Genomic DNA, 25,544 nt, shown 5'->3' on the forward strand with positions numbered 1-25,544 from the left:
CTTAATATGACCATATATGGTCATGCGTTTTGATTTGCTAAAATAATGAGATTTCCTATTGGCAAAAAGAAGGGGAATCTAGTGGAATTTGATCTTATTGGTCGATTGTGATCAGGGCATTTCCGGCCTTTTGCCGGCTTGGCATATGTGATGCGATTAGACCGCATCTATTCCATCTGACCATCCTTCAGTGCGGATGCGCTCAAGGGTTTCCCCTCCGTAAACCCTTCCTCCTTCTTGGTAAGTGCAATTTCTATTGCCATTTCAATGTTTTCTGATTTTGTTTGATTTAATTTAATTTCTTTTACGTTTTGGTATTTTCTTGGTTAATGTAATTTTAAAGTTTTAAATTTAACGTGTCTGAGTTTGCCCTAGATTTCCGTTGTTTGTAATTTCAAATCTTTCATCTGCATTTTTAATTAACAACCCACGTGTAATTCTGCATACATTAAACTTGTGTTTACTAAGTGTTTTATCCTGATCATGTTTTCGCTTTGGTTAGTCAATCTGTATCTGTCGTTGAGTTAAGCATCAGTTGCTCTGTCATTTAACTTTGTTTCTTGTAATTTTTCATTTGTTATTTTTAATATAGTTGAGCTAGAGGGTGTTTCTTGTAAGTCTTTTCTCCCCTATAACGTCATCCCTTCCCATGGATCTCAATAAGACCCTGCACCTTCCACAAACCTTTTTTAGTTGTCATTATTAGACCTATAAGTTCCTTTGCACTTGGTTCAATTTTGCGTATTTATAGTTATCTGTCTTGCTTCCTACCTTGATGTATATCCTACGCTACTTTGTTTTTATTAATTTCCGTGTTCACATTTTATTATTATTATTGGTAGTCACGCATATTATTATTCTATTTATTATTATTATTAGTATGTGTAGGCGTAATTATCTCGTATACGGTTACACTCATGGTAAAAATTCTACTCACATAATTTATGACAGGTTTATGCTTGAATTGTAATAAATATCTACGATATTATTTTTCTGAGGTAACAAAATAAAGTAAGGTAAGATGAACTTACATACTGGGTATTTCACCCATGTCATGTGACTATGGTGGTTTCCTCATATCGGATGATTTATGGATTACTGTACAACATGGTGTTTCCCTTCAATTCCTCCTCCATAGGGTTTTACTGCATCCTCATGTAGAAATCCATGTTAATCACTGGTTATTGAATGCTGAATGTCCCATCAAAGCCTACAATCTTGAATATGTGCACTTTTCACTCACATAAAAAAAACTCCAAAAATAAATAAGCAAATACTAATTGGCACTACTCCCACACAATCACATAAATACAAGTAAGATTCACCAGACCATGTGTCATGTGGTGAAGTTTGTGGATTTCACTTGAATTAAATAAGATTTCACTGTTCAGAATTATCACAAAATATTTTAAAATCAATTTACACTTCATCTCTCTGCTGATTACTTATATACACTTGTCTTAAATTTAACTCGCATTATCCCAATGTCCCAAAATTTGCACAATAAAAGTGTCCGTGTGCTCTTGACAACCTCATTTTGTACATCTTATGCACAATCACACCTTTGTCTCACCTAAACTGACTTTGACAGTGACGATGTGAGTTACAATTACACTGATGACAAAATTAGACAAAATGAGACTGAGGATCTGTCCCACCTCGCTTTTATGTCTTCGCTAGTATTCAAACATATTATACAGGAAGATATGTCACTTAAATAATTGTCTTAGGATCGTTCAAGAACAAACATGTGTTCAGGAAATATTGTCATGGTTGGGGTAACTAAGGGTACAGTAGATTGTGTAAAAATAAGAAATAGCTATACACAACAAATATACTTACCTGGAAGAGAGTTGGAACTCTGTCTGTACAAATAGCATGAAGGGACATGTCACATGAGAGTTGTTCTTTCCAATCGTTCATCAACATTTAATTTCAAAATTCTTTGCACCCACTTTTATACTTACATAATTTATTTATGGACATGATAAATTTAGAAGTTTTCAATGGTTTAAAATACAATACCTTTGTAAGTGACAATCAGAACAAACAGTAGCTCATTTAATTTTCTATTGTCCACTACATGCTATCAAAAGGAACAGTTTGTTAGGTCACCTGAGTTACTGGAATGTAAATTTTTCCCTGCCAGTTTCTGATATATTTGTGAAAAGGTGTTGCACTTCAGCTTTTATCTGTTTCTTAATTAAGGTTTTTAACTCACTGTAATATTTTTTGCAGTATTTTGTTCTACTAAGTAATGCATTAACAACATTTAACATTGTATTCTTATAAATTATAGCCCTAACATACTTTTAGGTAAAATAGGGCTAACTTGCTTGAAGAAATAATAATCATAATAATAATAATAATAATAATAATAATAATAATAATAATAATAATAATAATAAATATACTTACATATTCTTCATTTTTCCTTTTACTTTCAGCTAATGCTTCTTGAAGGTCTTTCAATTTTTGTTGTAAAATTTCATTCTGTAAAAAGGAAATGAAAATTCTGTATTATTCCAAATGATTATACCCTTCCTATTCTTGGCCCTTACTTTCAAACTGGTCAATTCTGTGCAGCCTAGAATCAGTCAGTCATTTGCTCTAGACCCAGCAGGAATAGGTGACCTATGGTACTGTTTGTGTGATGGTCATGGCAAGCATCGCAAGTTGTTCTAATGTTGAACTCAGTCACTTAGCTGCTTCTACTTAGTTGATTCACATTTTTCTCAAGCATTGTGTGCAGTTTTCTAACCAGGAGGATGACAGCAATCTAATCATTATTTTGGAAGTTGGATGTCCTCCATTCACCTGATGTGTCTAAACCAATAGAATCACAACTCCCTAATGTTATCTCTGATGACTGGTTGAATAGAACATGTCTATCTAATCTGAGAGTTCTGCCAATTGTCTAAAAGTGAAATGCCAAGAATTGTATGTAAACACCGTATTAGAAATACCTCCAGCTTACATAGGTCTACAGCCAACAATGTCCAGGTTTCAGAACCATACAGAACAGAACAGAACACAATTTTTGATCTTTGGACTTCCAAAAATGTTAATTTTTCCTAATGATGGACACTCCTAAAAAACAGACTTTTTTTATCCCTGAAGGTGTCCAATGTTGGGAAGTTTTACTGTATATCACTTGTCATAATTTGGATCTTTGAATGATAGCCCATTTGTATCACATTTTACTCCCATTCTATCTTCCATACTCCTCCATATAATCCAATCCCTCACATTGTTAAATAGCATGAGACTAAGAACACAGCCTTCGATGCACTCCTGTATGGACTGAAAAAAAGCTCAGAGGTACTTGTGTTAGCATTGACTCTGCAAACAGTACCATCATAGGAAGCACAGATTATACACTGACTGACAGAGCAAATGCAACACCAAGAAGGAATGGTCAGAACTTTATGCCAATTGCAGGGTAGACTGACGTCACTGAGGTATGCTCATGATGTGAAATGCGCCGCTGTGCTGCGCACGTAGCGAACGATAAATGGGACACGGCATTGGCGAATGGCCCACTTCGTACCGTGATTTCTCAGCCGACAGTCATTGTAGAACGTGTTATCGTGTGCCACAGGACACGTGTATAGCTAAGAATGCCAGGCCGCCGTCAACAGAGGCATTTCCAGCAGACAGACGACTTTACGAGGGGTATGGTGATCGGGCTGAGAAGGGCAGGTTGGTCGCTTCGTCAAATCGCAGCCGATACCCATAGGGATGTGTCCACGGTGCAGCGCCTGTGGTGAAGATGGTTGGCACAGGGACATGTGGCACGTGCAAGGGGTCCAGGCGCAGCCCGAGTGACGTCAGCACGCGAGGATCGGCGCATCCGCCGCCAAGCGGTGGCAGCCCCGCACGCCACGTCAACCGCCATTCTTCAGCATGTGCAAGTCACCCTGGCTGTTCCAATATCAACCGGAACAATTTCCCGTCGATTGGTTGAAGGAGCCCTGCACTCCCGGCGTCCGCTCAGAAGACTACCATTGACTCCACAGCATAGACGTGCACGCCTGGCATGGTGCCGGGCTAGAGCGACTTGGATGAGGGAATGGTGGAACGTCGTGTTCTCCGAGGAGTCACGCTTATGTTCTGTCAGTGATAGTCACCGCAGACGAGTGTTGCGTCGGCATGGAGAAAGGTCAAATCCGGCAGTAACCGTGGAGCGCCCTACTGCTAGACAACGCGGCATCATGGTTTGGGGCGCTATTGCGTATGATTCCACGTCACCTCTAGTGCGTATTCAAGGCACGTTAAATGCCCACCGCTACGTGCAGCATGTGCTGCGGCCGGTGGCACTCCCGTACCTTCAGGGGCTGCCCAATGCTCTGTTTCAGCAGGATAATGCCCGCCCACACACTGCTCGCATCTCCCAACAGGCTCTACGAGGTGTACAGATGCTTCCGTGGCCAGCGTACTCTCCGGATCTCTCACCAATCGAACACGTGTGGGATCTCATTGGACGCCGTTTGCAAACTCTGCCCCAGCCTCGTACGGACGACCAACTGTGGCAAATGGTTGACAGAGAATGGAGAACCATCCCTCAGGACACCATCCGCACTCTTATTGACTCTGTACCTCGACGTGTTTCTGCGTGCATCGCCGCTCGCGGTGGTCCTACATCCTACTAAGTCGATGCCGTGCGCATTGTGTAACCTGCATATCGGTTTGAAATAAACATCAATTATTCTTCCGTGCCGACTCTGTTTTTTCCCCAACTTTCATCCCTTTCAAACCACTCCTCCTTGGTGTTGCATTTGCTCTGTCAGTCAGTGTATTAACAGTCTTGTCTGGTATGCTCATTGCAACCATGGTCTTCCACATCGAGTTCCTGTAGTATGTAGTCTGGCCAGAGTTTCTGGTCTGTTACAGTGTACATCATGGAACACAACACTGAGTTTTGGGCAGCAGTAAATGACCCAACTCCGTAGAGAAGCCAACGACTATAGCTGGATGAGCTTTCAAGGCGGAGTGGTGGGGCTTTCAATGAAAGAATTGACAATGGAATCTAGTGAGCAGCATATGTTCTCCAGGTTAGGAGTGGTTGCAAAGGATAGCTGTCTCCATGACAGGATGCACTTCAAAGCTGTAATGAAAGCAGTCTCTCAAGAGTGAGGATATTTCTGAAATAAAGTACCCTGGTTCTCCAGGTTGCTAAATGGCACTGACATGGCAAATAGTTCAGAAGAGTTTTCCAAGATAATAAATAGGTGATAAATGGGTCACTAGATGGAGGAAATCAGTTGGTATGAGTAGGCGTCATAGGTAATTTAGAGGGAGGCAAAGGTCGTGGTGAAGATAGAAGGTGCAGGTGGAGCAGATCCATTTACCTGCTTTTGTTTACATCCTGGCTGGGAATTGAATCTGGAACCCTTCCAACTAGAGTTCAGATGACATCTGGGTCATCGGCCTAAACCATTTATCCTGAAGTGTAAGGCATGGAGTGTTATGAACGGTAGAGATGAAATCTGTTGCAGTCAAAGTTTTATGACAGTTGATAGCTTTAATATGGAAGTGTTTTCATGTTTGCCCAAGTCTCTTTTTTCTGTTGCTCCCTCTTCCCACTCTGATCTGTCATTGTGTTTGCCCTATTGTGTGTTCCATTTCTCTCTCTCTCAGAAAAAATGGGTTGAGGTAGTCAAGGAAGGAATAAAGATATTCCAATTAATGGGTTTATAAGAGGAAGGTATTACCTGTTAACTTCCACCAGCATAAGAGCTGGAGATAATTTCCTGATGTGGAAAAAGAGTACATGATTTTAAAATAAGGTTTGTGGAAACCCCAGCCTGGAAGAGCCCTTTTTAGGCAGATCCACCAAGGAAAGTTGACCGTGTCTTCTGTGTGAAGTACTACATGTATAGGTAGTGGAGGAACATGTTGTATGTCATCAGTAAGTTGAAGATAAATGTGGAGACAGCAGAAACACCAGCTCCCAGCTATAAAAATTAACCACCTACAGTTAAAATCCCACATCCTGGCTGGGAATTGAACCTGGAACCCTTCCAACTAGAGTTCAGAATGGCACCACCCAAACATGGAGCTGCACAGACCATAAGATAGGAATGTTTCATGTGGGCTACAGAAAATGCTTCTGGTAAGGATGAAATGAGGGAAATGTAAGAGTTCAGTATTCAGGATGCCGTTAAGCACTCTAAGAAGTAAAGACAACCTAGGAAATAAAGTACTTCAGTACAAATAAATATTCCCTTCTCTTGTTATTCTCTTTCAGTTGTTGCAGGGATATGATTGTGACTGAAAATTCAGCTAACAAAACTTCTGACTTAGAGAACTGACAAAGACCCTGAAGGATCCAAAAGAAGAAAACAGGATTTTAGACATCCTCAACACCAGAATTACAAATCTGGATATCAGAACTGAAATCAAAGTAGATGAACATAGAATGAGCTTAAGAAGGCAATTCAAAAAATTGCAGTTGATCAACAAGGCCTACACATTTTGACTTCAGGAAAGAAAAATGATTGAACAACAAGATTTTTGAGCTAATATAAGTTTTACAATCCTCTGAAAACATTTTTAAGAATTCTTCACTCTCGATTATAGAGAAAAATACAAGAAAACATGAGTGAAGCTCATGTTTGGTTTAGAAACGGTCTTGGTCCTAGGTTCACCCTGAGGTGTAGACAAGTTTTAGTTCAAAAACATCTTGACCAACAACAAACTGTCTTTGCCTACTTCATTGTTTATGGAAAAGCTATTAACAGAGCTAAACACAATATCCTTATACCGTAAAGTGCGGTAACTTCGGCCACTGATGAATAGCAACACTTATTTTCTCCTGCCTCCTATACTGAAAAAGATGAACCTCTTGCAATAACTAAAATGCACGTACAATAGAATGCTCTATCAACCCTCGGTAGTCCAAAGATCATTGGCGGGCTCGTTGTTGAGTCAATCGATTTTTTTCGCAGCCCCGACTATTGTCCTGTGTGGTAACTGTAGAAAACAAACTGTTCTCCAGCATTCGATTCTCCATTCCAGTGGTTTATGGGGTCAAAATGTAAGTACGTCTGGTAACTGATCAACACAGTTTGATGCATTTTATTCAAATATGTTTTTCAGGGAATAGTTTTGTGATAAAAGTTGTCCTCTTCCGGAGTAACTTTGGCCATGCCAAGAACATACAGGAATACATGACGCGGTCGTGGGTATTGTAATTAGAATCCTATTTACTTCAAGAATGCTTTAGAAGAGATTAATAAAGGCACAATAACAATAAATGGGGAAGTTTATCCTGACAGCGAGGGGAAAGACGGTTCCCATTTTCAATGATAAATAGACGGATATCAGTTGATATGGATGATACACATTTAAGAACTTGATTGACGGCCCAGATATTTTCTAATTTACAAGGACAGTCTACAAGATTGCTTCTTTTCCGACCTCCTTTTCTCTCCATACAATTGGGCTTTATGATTTTCGTACCTTTTATTTATTATCTTTTGTACCATTACAAATATTTATGCATTGCAACATGTAATTTGTATTATCATACAATGCTTGTACCCTTAGGCTAAAAAAATAGTTTCTTCTTTGGGGAAAATGTGAATTTGATCACTATACATCTGTTTCACCACAAATCATTTTAATTTGTTTGCGATTGTTGATACTGGGCATTCTGTAGGTTTTTAAAAAACATTCACCGTGGCTGAAGTAACACTACATCAAAGAATACTTTGATTCTTGATTTATTTTTATGGCGGCTGAAGTTACCCCAAAACATAGGGTAAATCCAGCCACTCTTCCGATAATCATAATTCATTACTGAATAACAATTATAGTTATGTTCAGGCTTAAAAATGAAGAAAAAACGTGGCAGAACTTGTATCACTTGTCTTGGTGAAACACAAAACAGGAGGTACGATAATTATTTCATGGTGGTCACCAACCTCCTGTGAGGAGATGACACAAAAAGATAAATAATTTAGTGGGTGAGTGCATTTTGCATCATTTTCTAGGTAAAAGGCCCTTGCCTTAAATTTTTTCACTATGCGGGTAGGTTGGAGCAAAACCAATACATTTATGTCTAACAATATTTAATTGCAATCAAGTAATATATATATATATATATATTTATTGGCTTTACATCGCACCAACACAGATAGGTTTTATGGTGACGATGGGACAGGAAAGGCCTAGGAGGGGGAAAGAAGCGGCCGCGGCCTTAATTAAGGTACAGCCCCAGCATTTGACTGGTGTGAAAATGGGAAACCATGGAAAACCATCTTCAGGGCTGCTGACAGTGGGATTTGAACCCACTATCTCCTGGATGCAAGCTCACAGCTGCGCGCCCCTAACCACATGGCCAACTCACCCAGTAATATACTGTTTTAGTGAACATTACTGCTGATATAATGTCTCCTACTAGTACCTTCTTCTCATAAATGATTGATGGTCATGAAGTTGTAGTCTTCTTGCTTTGGACCTCTCATAACAGTAAGCGCAGTGTCAGAGGTTACACATCCACAAAAACTTCCCTTTTCCTTCCATTTTTATATCATAAGGGTGCACTTGTCCAATGGCTACGGTATTGGTGCAATTACTTAACCAACTGAGGAGGCTGGCTGCATTGTAAATTTGGTTGAAGACTGCTAAAAGATAATGGAATAGCCTCAGAAGAGCATTCTCTTAAACACCAGGAAATCTACAGAAAAGAACTGAAACTCACTTTCCAAAATATTAAGGTTCTTGTCTGTATATGGATATAAAGTAGAGCTGGGTTAATTAGGTTTTAAATTAAAATTTGTGGATAGTTCAAACTTCTCTTGATCCCATGACATTCATACTCAAAACAATGTTCATTTTTGTGTTTAGTTGGAATACTATATAGCTTAATTCAAAGCAAAAATATGATACCACATTAGAATTCTCAGACTTTCAAAACATGATGGAAGACTGCCTAGGAGGAAGAGAAAGTAATGTAGAGTTGTGCTGGTGCTGGAAATGGAACTATATCTGTCCCAAAGCTTTCAAAAATTTTAAGTTTTTGGTTGCCTGAGGAAATGTTTTTTAACCCATCCGCGTCTGCCTCTTCCTACAGCAAACAGCTTGGAAACCATGAATTTTCACAGAATTTGTTCAGTTTGTAGACCTCTGAATAAATCGGCATAAATTCCATATTTATTGACATAATTCAATATTCTTTACAGAAAAAGGATTGTGAAGCGGCATTTATGTATAATTTATGCACTTACATGGAACAGGTTCCTTGTTGCTTGGATTCTGGGATTCAAAAGTCAGTAGGCTTTTCTCGTTTGGTATGGCTCGAAATACTTCCGACACACTGGAATGTTGCAGGAGTCACATTGCCATGTACTTTCCCTTCTGGTCATATTTTGCCGACATACAACACAGCGTTTTGCAGTTTTAGTTCCTTTGACTTCTATTGGGGGGATCTTGACAGGAAAATATCTTCCAGTTAGTCATGACAGCAATTCTCCGGGTGTAGCTGCCTGTCGCTTGACAATCCCATTCAATGACGTCCACGAAACTGCAACCAGTGTCATGCATAATTTCTTCTGCCACTGACATAGTGTTGTCAAGTTCCGTTTCACTTTCACTTGGTGTTGCATCACAACAATTCAAATGTATACGCATATTATCACCAGGATCTTCCTCACCATCACTACTACTATAATCAGAGCCTAGAAGTTCAAAATAAGACATTAATTCTTCATCCTTGCCACTAATGAACACATGATTCTGTTCATCAGCCATTGTTTCCAAATAATCTGGTTTGGAGATAGCAAGTACTTTTACAAGCACCACTCAAATGAAATAGTTCTTAAATCAGCCCTCAGGGTACAGGCTATCTCATCTCTGGTAAACAGTTGTTAAGAACTATCAAGTAGTTGAACAGGTCTACCAATAGTAAGCAGCATATCTCATTTCTGGTGGACAAATCGGCGCTGCATACTAGTGTGCTTATGGCTATGGATCCCTTTATCACATCAGCGTACTGGTATGCTTACGGATGCGGTTGGGTTAAATAGTCTTATAGGTAGTAAGTGAGTGAACTTTGAGTTTAGGTAACCAAAAAAATCCATGCATTAAGCCTAAACCTAGAACTGCATGTGGGGTTGACTGATCACTGTCGGAAGATGAAATGGGGTATTACACATCTTATTGAAGGCTTGGAAGGTGGAGCATGGAATCACTTGGTAAAATATCTGTCAATAGAGTATTGTAGATGAATTAAGCAAAAATAGCTAGGCTTTGCTACCGATCTAAAACTGATAGAGGAATGTACACTGCTTCTGTTTATGGTAAAGTGCTTGCAGTACAGAGTGTTGGATCAGGATATCTACTTTAGTTTGTTTTGAATCTGAGATTTGGGTAAGTACAGGGTGTGATACTGTTTAATTCAGAGTCATTATTAATTAAATTCTCTTCAGGTTTGAATTAACCAAGTCCTACAGTAGTAGTAACTGGTTGGCAAATACAGATTCTGTTTCATGCTTGGGCATTTTGATGTATTTTGTACAACACTACTTGAAATTTTGGACAGTATCCAGTAGTACAATTTACGAACTTGTAAAGTGACATGTACCGGTATCCCACTGTCGACAGGCCTGAAGATGGTTTTCTGTGGTTTCCCATTTTCACACCAGCCAAATGCTGTACCTTAATTTATTAAGGACATGGCCACTTCCTTCCCACTCCTTACCCTTTCATGTCCCATCATCACCATAAGAGCTATCTGTGTCGGTGCAATATAAAGTAACTTGTGGAAGTTACTTCAGTTGCTTCCTTAACCAATGTGCCACTTAGTCTGGTCTGTTCTGCCTCTCAATTTTTCCTTTTATCTCTTGGTAACAGGGTTTTTATCCAGTTCTGATACTCAGTTCTCTGTTTCCTGGAGTTCCCATACTTTGATTTTTGGCTTTTTCCTGGTCTGTACTTTTGGCACATAGAACTTTCTCAGGTCTGCTACTAATAGATGGTGGTCACCATCAAGACTCTTGCTGGGTATTACTCTGACATCTGTTACCATTTTGCTCCTTTCTTCATCTGAGATGACATAATCAGTTACAGTCTTTTGTAGTCCATTCCAACTGTATTGTGTTATCTTCTGGCTCTGTCTCTTCTTGGTACACTACTTTTCACCACCAACCCATTCCTCATACAGAAGTCATGGAGATGTTCACCTTCTATATTTCTTCCACCATATCTATGAGATCCCATTACGTTCTCATATCCTGTTCTATCTGTCCCAATCTGTGCCTCCAGGCATAAACTAATTTTTAAAAAAAATAAAAATCCCTGTATATCACATGAGTAGGTATTGAAAAATTTAGTTTTTGGTCTCTTCTGTAAAATTAATCTCAGTGGAGTTGGATTTTGAATTCATCAATTCAATTACTGTACCTATAATATGACCAAAACTATGTTTTTATATAATTTATTTGGTCAAATGTCCAGCTAAGTGCTTGATGAGGACAACATCTGAAGCATATGATGTAGCAGAATACTCACCACAGAGTAATTTAATGCAGGTTCTCTCTATAGAGATTTTATAACATATCATTGAGGATTTTCATGTGATTATTTATAGTACCAGCTAAATATTTACCTTATGTATTCTACTTATTATGCTAATCTTGTACTCCTAAGACTGATGTGGCTTCTGACATGATTAAATAAATTTTGTCAAATAATAAAATATAGAAAAATAGGTATTTAAGTGTCCAATAAAACTGTGCCATTGTGTTCACAAAAGCTAAATATATACTTAGCTTATGTTTATAAAAACAGACCAGGATAAAAATATGACATCGTACAAGTCCTAATGCTATGGGTACTTTCTTTGTTCTAAATAGTCTTGTATCTTATGCTAATTGAACAGTTTAACTATGTGTAACCTTATCTTCACTACATAATGAGTACCAATATTCAAGGAGTATTCCAGATTTTGGATAATTTTGAGATCTCTCTAGTGTCTATTTTGAGCCTCATTACATTATTTTGCAAATTAGTAAATTATTTTTTTAAATGATATTTTTCTTCTTCCTTGCCAAATGTATAGGTATCAGGACAATGGGAGGGATTTCTTCCGGTTTTATGGCCGGTTGTCCTTCCCGACGTTAATCCTATCTGGTGGGACATATTCACTATTGTGTGTTTTTGAGATAATAGGTAGTGTGGTGTGTTGCAGGTAGAGGAACAGAAGTGAATTGAGACGAGAGCAAACACCTTGTCTCTGATCTGGAAGAATTAACCATATGCAGTTATATTACTGGCATGGCCAGGAACTGAACTCAGGACCCACTGTACTGATACAAATGGCACCAAATTTGAGATAATTTTTAAAGTATATCTGCAAGTGAATTACTGAAAAAGTTTAATTAAAAATTAAAAGGTTTTATAAAAGTATTTGCTGAACCTTATGATTAAAACATTGGAGACTGAGCTCAAGTATGTATCAGGGTAGGATAACAGCGCAAACTGACAGCCTCGGGCCTGCTTATTTATCATATTATCAACACAGCCCGAATGAGAATTGGGTGGAAACTATTTATAACACTTTGTAGGAACTTTTATAACAGCTATACCATGTGCTCGTGTTCTTTGTCGTTGTTTTCTAGCAGCTTATTTTTGCATTTGTTAGCTTCTAGATTCCATGCTTCCAGCTGCTCAAGGTGAACACTTTCAACGTTTCGTTTACATCGTGGGAAGTGTTTAGTTTGTGATTTGTTGTTGCTATCATGAGTAGATCATTGAATGAAAGTGGAATTGTACAGAATTTTGATGACAGTGGTTCAGAAGAAGAGGTAGATGATTCAGATCCAGACCCTGATTTCAAACTTCATATTAGTGATGAAGGTATTTATAACCTATTCTACCATATTCTACCCAGGTTTGATTTTGCACTGTGTAGTTTATTTAGCTAATGTTTCATGATTTTCATATGACTGGAGATTCATTCAGAAATAAATCAGAAATAAATTAGTAATGTAGTTTTCTTTATTTGAGAATGACATGATGCAAGCGATGATAATTCAAAGGCAGGGAATGATTCACATTCACTGGGTAGTTCTGATGTCGTTCCAGCTCCTAAAGGGTGTAAACGTTGTGCTTATGGTACCAATACTTGTAGGAAGCTTACAGATACTGAATTATGTTGGACTTCCACTGATTCTCTGCCTCAAGAGTCTATTTTTCAAGAATAATCGAGTGTGTCCGCCCCACTGGATGCAACATCGAGTCCACTAGATTGTATTTCAATTTTTGTTTCTGGAACAATGGTGAAACTCTTCAAGTCTGAGACTAACAGGTATGCTTCCTCCCTCACTGAAAAACTAAGATGAACAATGAAACTGACACCAAAAAGTTTGTGGAGCTTGTGGTGGCCAGTCAGATTTATGCATTTCTCAAAGTTGACATTCATATGTGCCTTGTCAAGAAACCAAAACTGAGTGACCATTGGTCAAAAAGGGCATTTCTTTCGATTCCATTTCCATCATCTGTTATGAGCTGCAACCGTTTCAATGTGATTTTTTCAAAACTTTCATTTGAATCACAACAGAATATACATTCCTTGTGGGCAGCCAAACTGTGATCCATTATTTAAAATCCACCCTTTCTTTGACAAACTCATTCATACATTTTTCTCTTCTTATGTTTCATACTCTAAACTATCAGTTGGTGAAGGAATGTGTGGTTTTTGTGGTTGAATTCAATTCAAAGTGTACATGAAAAAACAAGATGGAAAAACATGAAAAGTTATTTGTTGTTTGCAATGCTTTTACATATTTTGAAAATGGAAGTCTATTATGGGAAAGGTGCTGCAGACACTGGTATTATTCCACTTCTTACTAGAATGCTGGCAAACTACTTGGACAAAGGCCATACTGTTTACATGGACAGATATTATAGCTCCCCTGAAGTTTTTGACTTTTTATAGGGAAGGAAGACAAAAGCTGTAGGAATTGTATGCCCATCAGAACAAATTTTCCTCAGAATAACATTGTTCAGAAGAAGATACAGAGCGGTGGATTAGTATTTATGCGCAAAAATCATCATCTTTTTTGAAGTGGAAGGACATAGTGGACACCTTGCTTCTATTAACTTGTCACAAGGCGACCTCGTCTAATGTTGTTGTTCGCACAAGGGAGGCCCCAAAATTGAATCTAAACCAGATGCTATTCTTGATTATAATGTGAATAAAACAGGGGTAGACAGGAGTGATCAGATTATAGCATATTATCTTTTTGGAAGAAAGCAACTCAAATAGTGGAAAAAACTGTTCTTCCGAATGTTTGTTATGGTAATCACAAAGGCATTTGTGTTGTACTGGGAAACACGGGATGTGGGTACCAGAATCAAGTACAGGATCAAGCATAGCCTCCAACAGATTGCTAGGATGGCATTTTGTTAAGAGGATTCCTTCAACAGAAAAAAAAGCACAACCAATGTGCACTTGGAAAGTCTGTGCAGATAAAGGAAAAGCAGAAAATGGGAAAGTAATGAGAAAAGAGACATGCTGGTGGTGTCCAATGTGTTCTGTAGCACTTTGTGTGCCTGAATGCTTCAAACTATTCCACAATCAAGCTCATTATGTATAAGACTTTGTTGTCAGAACATTTTTGTTGTTGTTGTTGTTGTTGTAAAAGGCATACAATTGGAAAATGTGTAATGTAAAAAGTATTCAATAGATCTTAATACAACTTTTTAGTATGTAAAATAGACATTTTTAATTTTTTGATGATATAAATGTGTTACAACTGCAACCTACCTACTATCTTCTACAATTTTTTAAAAACCTTCAAAATATGGCAGTCTGCCTCCCGATATGCCACCTTAAGACATGGTTTTCAATGTGTTAAGAAGCCATGAGGGTAGTATATTGAATAAGTCATTTATGAGCAGCCATAAGGATCTCATCAACATCCATGAATACTTCAGGAATGATTTTATTTTTCAGAGAAGTAATAATTCTATTACTTAGGACACAGTACTACAGAAACTGATAAATACCTCATCTTTAAGTCCCCGGACAGTAATTTCACATTCTTGAAGTTTCTTGTAACAGTTGTTTTCCTGAAACACATCATACTCATGACATTTTAAATAAAAAACTGTTCTGTATACAACGATATACTAACTTATGGTTGTGAGCACTACTGTAGCAATCCTAAATATAACAGTAATGTATCATTTTCATACAATACTACATGTTCACGTTTCCTTGGTGCTCGGATCCCTAGTTCCCATACAGTAGCTTCCAGTGAACGTTTAGGCGGAAAACTAGTAACATTGAAATGTGAAGTGCAATTTGACCACCCTAGTATCTTGTAGTTTTACTACAAAGCTTTTTGTTTATGGCTGATGTGGCACCAAATTCTTCACAAGTACTGTACCTCAGGAGCACCGAATACCTCCTCAAAAAGGTACTTGTACAACTGTGTGCAGTGAAAACAAAAAAAATGAACTGAGTGTGAGACTGTCATGTTTAGTACAAACTTTCGTTTTCATAAATAAAGGACATATTGTACCCGTAAAAATGTGTTCATATCTTTAAGGCGCTTGATATTAAATGAACGAGCATGATTCTTAACCTAGGGAGTGGCTTTATCATTGGAGCTGGTACAGAGAGAGGTATAGTTATCAATTTGAGAGATTATTTTGATAAATTGAGTTTATTGATCATCAAAAGCAAGTACATATCACCTTCGTACAGCAGCGTGGAAGTGTCGTGGCTGGGTGGTACCTCCAAGTCGTGGGATGGTGCTGGACATCGACTGGGCAGGGACCACACCTGCTCGGATGAGGAGTTCTGGAATGTCTGGAGGTTCTGGAAGTGTCTCAACGTTCTGGAAATCTCGACGTTCTGGAATGTCCCGACGTTCCGAAATGTCTCGAAGATTGGCACACGTTCCTGGGTTCGATTCGAGACGTAATTCACACTTGAATTTCCTGCACGGCGTTCCACACATTCAGGGAACTCTCTGAACAGATATGACCTTTTAATTATGGTTACTGCACTCTAGATATTAAATCAAAACGTTCTGGAATAATCACTCGAAGAACAAGTACTGGTAGAAATGCAAGTTCATAATGCAAGCTCACTGTAAGTCAGAATGTTCTAAAGGATTACTGTCACTGCAGTCCTAAACGCATAGTTCTGAAGGTTTAAAACATATTGGCAATGAACTGAATAAGTAGCACTCGGAAACTGTCCTGTTGCATTAATAGGCGAAGTGAATAGCCATTAAAGAAAATAATATTTGAAAGAAAAAAGCTGACTTCATAAATTATGGATCACTCAAAATACTGGAAAGTTCTAGGTTTTCTGGAAATGCGATATGCGTATTCTGAATTGTCACAGTCTTTAAGAATCAAAACATAAGTCCCTGTGCAGCACTTGGAAAGCATTGCATATTTCACAATTAAACGTAATGTTGAATGTCCCCTAAGTTTCATAGTCTTTACAAGGCGTAAATTCAATGAGGCACTTGAGAAAACAAGTCACATCGTTCACACGAAAGTTTATGTTGGTAGGGCACAAGTTCGTTCTACATGCTCGGAAAATTTCAATGTTCCAGAAATTGATTCAAAAATATACAAGTTCGAATAAGTTCGAAACGTCAGTTCAATGCGGTACACAACACTCGTGAAAATTCAAAGTCGTTTCAATCGTCGTCGAATAAGTAAGTCCTTATGTGGCACTTCAAAAAAAAAACAAAGTTCCAATGTGTAGAAATAACAAAGTTCCAATGTGCCAAAATATTAAAGTCCCAACACGACACTCGAAGAAAATAAAATTCCAACGTGTCGAAATATTAAAGTTCCAACACGACACTCGAAGAAAATAAAGTTCCAATGACAATGTTCCAGTATGTCACCTTAAGAAAATAATAAAGTCTTATCGCGACACTTGGCGAAAATAACTAAGTTCCAATGAGACGCTTCAGAAAAAAAAAAGTTCTTATTTGGCACTTTAAGAAAATATCAAAGTCCAATCACGACACATGAAAGAAAACAAGGTTCCAATGTGGCAATATGACAAAGTTCCAATACGATGTTCGCAAAAAATAAAGTCTCATTCAGGCACTTCAAGAATATGATAAAGTCCTGATACAACACTTAGAGAAAATACCGAACTTGGATTTCGCAGACTGTCGACTAGAAGTTCGACACACACAATACTTCTCCTGTCACCCGTGTCACAGAGACGGCGGAGTGACAGACACTGAATTCGTAGGTCGCGTGGGCCTCCTTTTATACACGTTCGCATGGAAGTGTCTAGAACTCGGGTACTATCTACCTTATAACTTCTATAATACTCGGTGGATTTTCCTGAAATCTTACGAGATGATGTCCATTGTAAAGGCTTTTAAGATGGCAGTGTCAAAATAGCGATAAAGTAGCTCGAAATGTACTTTTGAGGATGAGCTGGAACATTACCATATATGGTAGCGGATAGCTGGCTTACGGCGGCCACGTCACTCGCTGGGTACGTCACTGCGTTCGGCGGGCTGCCTACCTTCCATCTCGCGCGAAGTTCAACAAACATACTTCGGACTTCTGTCGTAGCGGTGTTCCCGGTACATGTCCCCCCCTCTTAGGGCAAAGAAAATTCAACAAGGATTTTCTTTAGGCTTCTCTCTCGAAGTATGTTTTTAGGCTAGAAGCGTTATATATTCCCTCGGCGGTTCCATCTAGTTTATCCACTTTGTACGCGCCATTGGCGAGGTTTTCTCCAATTTTATAAGGTCCTATGAACAATGGGCAAAACTTTGCATAGACTCTTCTTTCCGGATGTGGCACGGCTGGTTTGCGAATGAGTACAAGATCGCCGACCTGCAATGGTTGTCTAAAGGCACGACGTTGTTGTCTTCTCTCCCTAAGCTGAGCTGCATGTCTTAGCTTGGCTAAGGCATTTCCTATCCTTGTTTGTTGGTTAATGTCCACCTCAGGGGGAGCGTGTAACCATTGGTCCCATGGTCGGTCAGGTGTTATACCTCTGTGAAGTCTTAGTGGAATGTCCCGAGTTGATTCATGGGTCGTAGAGTTTATGATCTCCTGCATGATTGGAAGCACCTCTATCCATTTCCAATGTTGGGATCCGCAGTAGATTCGGCAAAACTTTGCGATTTCTCGCATCACCCTCTCGGCAGGATTGGTCTCTGGATGCCGTATTGAATTCATGATATGTCGTATTTGCATGTCTTCTATTGCTACTCGAAACTTGTCGGACGTGAATTGAGCCCCGTGGTCAGTCAAGAGGAACTTAGGTTTTCCGATCTCTGGTATAATGTTTCTCTTGAGTCGCCTTAGGATATTAGCAGTGGTGGATCTTTGTATAGGCAAAAGCATCGTGTATTTTGAGAAAACATCAACTACCACAACCATGTGCCGATTGCCTCGAGTAGCCTTTGGCAAAGGGCCGTAGATATCTAAGGCTAACACCTCTCGTGGTTGCTCTGGGATGATTGATCTAGGAATCTCTCGTAATAGCCGGTTGTTAGGCTTAATCCTCTGACATAGATCGCAAGTTCTGATGACCTTGCGGACATCCCTTCTCATATATTCCCAAGTGAATTTCTCCTGAATAACGCTGGTGACTTTATCCGTGCCAGCATGTCCTGTAATAGAATGGCAGTGCCAAATTATTGCAGAGCGTAATTTAGGTGGGGCATAGATCCTACTTTTAGTTTTTGCCCGATCTACATATTTGCATATGAGTCCCCCGTAGTAGCAAAATGACTTAGCTAGTTGACGAATGCGAGGGTATTCGTCATCGTCAGCAGGAATGGATCTCTTAAAGTATCTGATGAGCTCATGGGTCTTCCTATCCCTTCCTTGCATCTGGGGAAGGTAGCAAAGCTTCCTTAGAAATTCCTCATCATCATTATTCAGTACTTCAATAGGCTGGACCGTCATTTCTTCCACGTGATTGCGACTTAAGGAGTCCGCGAGTGTGTTCTTTTTTCCAGGTCGGTGTACAACAGTAATATTAAACTGCTGAATGAACAGCGCCCACCTGGTCACTCTCTCACTTGTAAGGCTGATGACATTATGAATGTGAGGGCCTTATGGTCGGTGTAAACCGTAACTGGGTATCCGAAAACAATCTTTTGCCAGTACTGTAACGAATAAACAATTGCTAATGCCTCCAATTCCGTCACGGTGTATGCCTTCTCATGAGGCTTGAGTTTCCTACTCATGAAGGAAATGAAGAATCTGGAGTTGGGATCAGCTGGGTCAACTTGATATAGTACTGCCCCAATTCCAAGCGTACTAGCATCACACTCGATATTGAAAGACCATTCAAAGTTCGGATACGACAATTTGACACAATTGCTAAGCATTTCCTTGGTGGCCAGGAATGATAGTTCACAATCCTCTGTCCACTTCCATCGATTGCTCTTTCGCAACAACTGTTGCAACGCAGCTACCGTTTCCGTATACTTCGGGCAATGCTGGGAAAAGAACTGTCATAGGCCCAAAAATTGTCGGAACTGCTTAATCCGAATTGGCTTTGGAAAGTTCAAGATACATTCAATTTTCGCTGGGTTGGGCTTGATGCCATCTCCACTAATCACGTGGCCAAGGAACAGAACTTCAGTTTTAAAAAACTGACTTTTCTTCACATTTATTTTGAAATTCTTGGCTTCTAGTTCTTGCAATACTTTCTGGACATCTTCTCGATGCTGCTCTAATGTTTCAGAGGCAATCAGGATGTCATCAACATAAATGGTGGTTATGGACTTCACCTCATCCGATAGTTGGCTTTCTAACGCCCTTATTAATACGGCTCCTGAATTTCGAATTCCAAATGGAAGGCGCTTAAAGACGTACGTGATATTGTCAAAAATGAAGCCTGTAAATACTTTACTCTCATCGTCCAGCACGATGTGAAAGTAAGAGGAAGTCATATCTAATAGAGTGAAGTATTTCTTCCCATAAAATTTCCGGATAATGTCTCTAAGTAAAGGTGGGTGGTCGTACTCCATGACTAATCTCTCGTTTAAGACCCTAGCATCCAAACATACCCACAGACTACCGTTGGGTTTTTGGACTATAGCCAAAGGGTTAACGTAGGGTGTGACGCACTTTGATATTATCCCATCTTGCTCCATCTGTTGAATGAGTGCTCTCGCTTCGGCTCTATACTTTTCCGGTATAGGATAGGGACGTTTTTTATAAGTGGAAGTATCCTTGACATCTAAATGATATTTAAAATCTCGGATCTCTCCGGGTTTATCATTGAACACGTCTGGGTAAGTTTCGAAGATTTCCTTGACTGAATCCGCAACGTCTTTGTTGGCCACTGGGTCTTCAATCACACTGATTATGGAGCTGACATAGTCTGGACCGTCGTCGTACATCTCATCTATCAGGGGTACATCTTCGACGGGTCCCACTTCTTCGGGATCACCCTCTTCATCTCCGACTGGTGCAGCATCGCTATTTCCAAGATCAAATTCTTCTTGCGGGGTATCTATCCCTTGTATCCGACCGTCGTCTCCTTCGATCAGCTGTAATTCTACAGGATCAACGTTATAAAATGTAATGACATTTGCTGTGTATGATATAGATGTTGATTCCCCTAGGGAATCTGAAATATTTGTCCTGAATGAGTAAATTTATAATACCAATATAAATGGTCCGTTATTGGACATTATAAATTTTCCAGCTAACTCATTCTTGGTTGCCAGCGTTTCGCCCTCGTGTGCTAAGGTGGGCTCATCAGTTGGTACCTAGCACACCTACCAATACGCTGGCCAGTGCATACCGTGGAGGCCACTGCGTAGGCTAACTGGAGCCACCGGCAGTGCCAATGCACTAAGAGACTTTGTCTCATCACTAAAAATTGATGCCTGCTTGGCCATCAGATGATATAGATGTTGATTCCCATAGGGAATCTGAAATATTTGTCCTGAATGAGTAAATTTATAATACCAATATAAATGGTCCGTTATTGGACATTATAAATTTTCCAGCTAACTCATTCTTGGTTGCCAGCGTTTCGCCCTCGTGTGCTAGGGTGGGCTCATCAGTTGGTACCTAGCACACCTACCAATACGCTGGCCAGTGCATACCGTGGAGGCCACTGCGTAGGCTAACTGGAGCCACCGGCAGTGCCAATGCACTAAGAGACTTTGTCTCATCACTAAAAATTGATGCCTGCTTGGCCATCAGATGAGATAGATGTTGATTCCCATAGGGAATCTGAAATATTTGTCCTGAATGAGTAAATTTATAATACCAATATAAATGGTCCGTTATTGGACATTATAAATTTTCCAGCTAACTCATTCTTGGTTGCCAGCGTTTCGCCCTCGTGTGCTAGGGTGGGCTCATCAGTTGGTACCTAGCACACCTACCAATACGCTGGCCAGTGCATACCGTGGAGGCCACTGTGTAGGCTAACTGGAGCCACCGGCAGTGCCAATGCACTAAGAGACTTTGTCTCATCACTAAAAATTGATGCCTGCTTGGCCATCAGATGATATAGATGTTGATTCCCATAGGGAATCTGAAATATTTGTCCTGAATGAGTAAATTTATAATACCAATATAAATGGTCCGTTATTGGACATTATAAATTTTCCAGCTAACTCATTCTTGGTTGCCAGCGTTTCGCCCTCGTGTGCTAGGGTGGGCTCATCAGTTGGTACCTAGCACACCTACCAATACGCTGGCCAGTGCATACCGTGGAGGCCACTGTGTAGGCTAACTGGAGCCACCGGCAGTGCCAATGCACTAAGAGACTTTGTCTCATCACTAAAAATTGATGCCTGCTTGGCCATCAGATGATATAGATGTTGATTCCCATAGGGAATCTGAAATATTTGTCCTGAATGAGTAAATTTATAATACCAATATAAATGGTCCGTTATTGGACATTATAAATTTTCCAGCTAACTCATTCTTGGTTGCCAGCGTTTCGCCCTCGTGTGCTAGGGTGGGCTCATCAGTTGGTACCTAGCACACCTACCAATACGCTGGCCAGTGCATACCGTGGAGGCCACTGCGTAGGCTAACTGGAGCCACCGGCAGTGCCAATGCACTAAGAGACTTTGTCTCATCACTAAAAATTGATGCCTGCTTGGCCATCAGATGAGATAGATGTTGATTCCCATAGGGAATCTGAAATATTTGTCCTGAATGAGTAAATTTATAATACCAATATAAATGGTCCGTTATTGGACATTATAAATTTTCCAGCTAACTCATTCTTGGTTGCCAGCGTTTCGCCTTCGTGTGCTAGGGTGGGCTCATCAGTTGGTACCTAGCACACCTACCAATACGCTGGCCAGTGCAAAGTCTCTTAGTGCATTGGCACTGCCGGTGGCTCCAGTTAGCCTACGCAGTGGCCTCCACGGTATGCACTGGCCAGCGTATTGGTAGGTGTGCTAGGTACCAACTGATGAGCCCACCCTAGCACACGAGGGCGAAACGCTGGCAACCAAGAATGAGTTAGCTGGAAAATTTATAATGTCCAATAACGGACCATTTATATTGGTATTATAAATTTACTCATTCAGGACAAATATTTCAGATTCCCTATGGGAATCAACATCTATATCATCTGATGGCCAAGCAGGCATCAATTTTTAGTGATGAGACAAAGTCTCTTAGTGCATTGGCACTGCCAGTGGCTCCAGTTAGCCTACGCAGTGGCCTCCACGGTATGCACTGGCCAGCATATTGGTAGGTGTGCTAGGTACCAACTGATGAGCCCACCCTAGCACACGAGGGCGAAACGCTGGCAACCAAGAATGAGTTAGCTGGAAAATTTATAATGTCCAATAACGGACCATTTATATTGGTATTATAAATTTACTCATTCAGGACAAATATTTCAGATTCCCTATGGGAATCAACATCTATATCATCTGATGGCCAAGCAGGCATCAATTTTTAGTGATGAGACAAAGTCTCTTAGTGCATTGGCACTGCCGGTGGCTCCAGTTAGCCTATGCAGTGGCCTCCACGGTATGCACTGGCCAGCGTATTGGTAGGTGTGCTAGGTACCAACTGATGAGCCCACCCTAGCACACGAGGGCGAAACGCTGGCAACCAAGAATGAGTTAGCTGGAAAATTTATAATGTCCAATAACGGACCATTTATATTGGTATTATAAATTTACTCATTCAGGACAAATATTTCAGATTCCCTATGGGAATCAACATCTATATCATCTGATGGCCAAGCAGGCATCAATTTTTAGTGATGAGACAAAGTCTCTTAGTGCATTGGCACTGCCGGTGGCTCCAGTTAGCCTACGCAGTGGCCTCCACGGTATGCACTGGCCAGCGTATTGGTAGGTGTGCTAGGTACCAACTGATGAGCCCACCCTAGCACACGAGGGTGAAACGCTGGCAACCAAGAATGAGTTAGGTGGAAAATTTATAATGTCCAATAACGGACCATTTATATTGGTATTATAAATTTACTCATTCAGGACAAATATTTCAGATTCCCTATGGGAATCAACATCTATATCATCTGATGGCCAAGCAGGCATCAATTTTTAGTGATGAGACAAAGTCTCTTAGTGCATTGGCACTGCCGGTGGCTCCAGTTAGCCTACGCAGTGGCCTCCACGGTATGCACTGGCCAGCGTATTGGTAGGTGTGCTAGGTACCAACTGATGAGCCCACCCTAGCACACGAGGGCGAAACGCTGGCAACCAAGAATGAGTTAGCTGGAAAATTTATAATGTCCAATAACGGACCATTTATATTGGTATTATTTGCTGTGTAATCGATCACTCCTCGATATTTGATGAGAAAATCCGATCCAAGGATAACATTGAATTTCATCTGAGAGATTACTAGAAAAACATGCTCAAATTGAACATGTCCCACGACGAATTCCATAAACGCCTGTAGTTTACATTTAATGCACTTATCTGGAACAATCCCTTTGATCCTAAGTTGGGAAACAGGCATCGCAAGTACATCACGTCTCTCCTTTATGGCTTCTAATAGTTTGGCTGAAATAAGTGAGGCTTGAGCTCCTGAACCTACCAATGACATAACTTTAATATTGCCAACCCTAATGGTGATTACTGGCAGGCTACGTTGGATTCTTGGCCTAGACGGTGTCATGTTTTCATGGAGTAGTTCCGAGTCCTCTACGTGCCAATAATGTACCTGAGTTACGCAGAGCGGCTCTTCCCTCCTTCCATTTTCAGGCAATCTTCTTAAGAAAACATTGGAGTTTTCTTTTTTTTGCACCCGTTGTGTTAGGGTTCGGGGCAGGCATTTCGTTTTTCTTACCAGCGGCTTGCTGATACTCTAGCGAGGCGGCTCCTTCTTGATCCTCGCCCTTTCACTGTTCTTTCACGTACTCTTGAGTATCTCGCCATCGTCTATTCAATTCATCTCGATAAGAAACCCTATCCTCTACTTGTTGGGCCTCTGTTGGCTTTTTCCATGTTAATCTATTTTGGTATGGCACTTTCCCTCGGTCCGGCCGTCCTTTATACCCTCGATATCGGGTAGGTGTGTTTCGTGATGTAGGCCGTTCCTCTGGTACTTCCGGATCTGAACGTCCTTGTGTCACAATGGCGACAGGACTGGTAGTCATTTCTTTAGTCTTACTCCCTTTCGGTAAACATTGAGCGTGGGCTGTGTCCAATCTACGAAGTATCCCATCCATTTGTTCTAAAGATTGTATGTTAGCAGCTACCAAAATCTCCTGAACTTGGGCTGGGAATTGCAACGTGATCGCCTGGATCAGCTCTTGCTCAGGCAATGGTGGATCCAAAAATTGCATCTTCTTAAGTTGCCCGATGAAATAATCTGAGTAACGGGATGTGTTTATAGAAGTATTGTACTTCTTAGCATACAACTGCAACTTAATTAAATGTTGCGTCTCTGAATTCCAAAAACGCTTCAATAGAGCTTCCTTGAATTCAGAATAAGTGTTAAAGCAAGATTTAAAAGCGGAATACCATGATAGAGCGCGTCCCTCTAGTAACTTGGAAACGACACGAAGCTGTCGATCAGGACTGATTTTATTTTCTTGAAAATATTCTTCAGTGTTGAGTAAAAATTCCCTAGCGGTGTATTCCTCCTTCCCAGAGAATTTAGCAGGTTTTTCATCGGTCATTCCAATGATAGTGGTAATGTTTGCGTTTTCATTAGTTTTTAATAGACTAGAAGAAAATAAGGGAGTATCCTTCAGTTCTAAATTAGAGACTTTACTACCAAGGGTTTCTATCTGTCCTTGTAGTTCTGTTTTAACATCCTTCACCTGTTGTTTAATAGTATCTTCTACTAACTTAACTTCATCTTGGAGATCCTTTTTTAATTCGGATACGTCTCGACCTATACGCGTAACCTGAGTGTGTGTAGTATCTAATTGAGATGTAAATATTTTATCAAACTCTCCCTGTTTACTCTTTATAAGACTGACTTCATTGTTTACTCTTTGAATGTCATTTTTAAGCGTATCTCTAAGGTTCTCCTGAATAGAGGCTATTTTAACCTGGGCTAAAGATAATTGTGAATGTGATACCTGTAACTGAGTTTTTAAGCCTTCC

General features: G+C 40.0%; 1 protein-coding gene across 1 annotated transcript in view; it reads right to left on the minus strand.

Moving 5' to 3' along the window:
* The window catches only part of LOC136877768 (golgin subfamily A member 6-like protein 6), a 229,152-nt gene that overhangs the window by 108,210 nt on the left and 95,398 nt on the right, over positions 1-25,544 (minus strand). Inside the window, exons 12-13 of the mRNA XM_067151973.2 lie at positions 15,016-15,078; positions 2,419-2,493 (exon numbers count right to left, since the gene is read on the minus strand). Of these exons, the coding sequence (XP_067008074.2) occupies positions 2,419-2,493; positions 15,016-15,078 (138 nt within the window). The remainder of the gene's footprint in view (positions 1-2,418; positions 2,494-15,015; positions 15,079-25,544) is intronic.

Source organism: Anabrus simplex, chromosome 7, assembly GCF_040414725.1.
Source record: "Anabrus simplex isolate iqAnaSimp1 chromosome 7, ASM4041472v1, whole genome shotgun sequence".
NCBI classification, from domain to species: domain Eukaryota; kingdom Metazoa; phylum Arthropoda; class Insecta; order Orthoptera; family Tettigoniidae; genus Anabrus; species Anabrus simplex.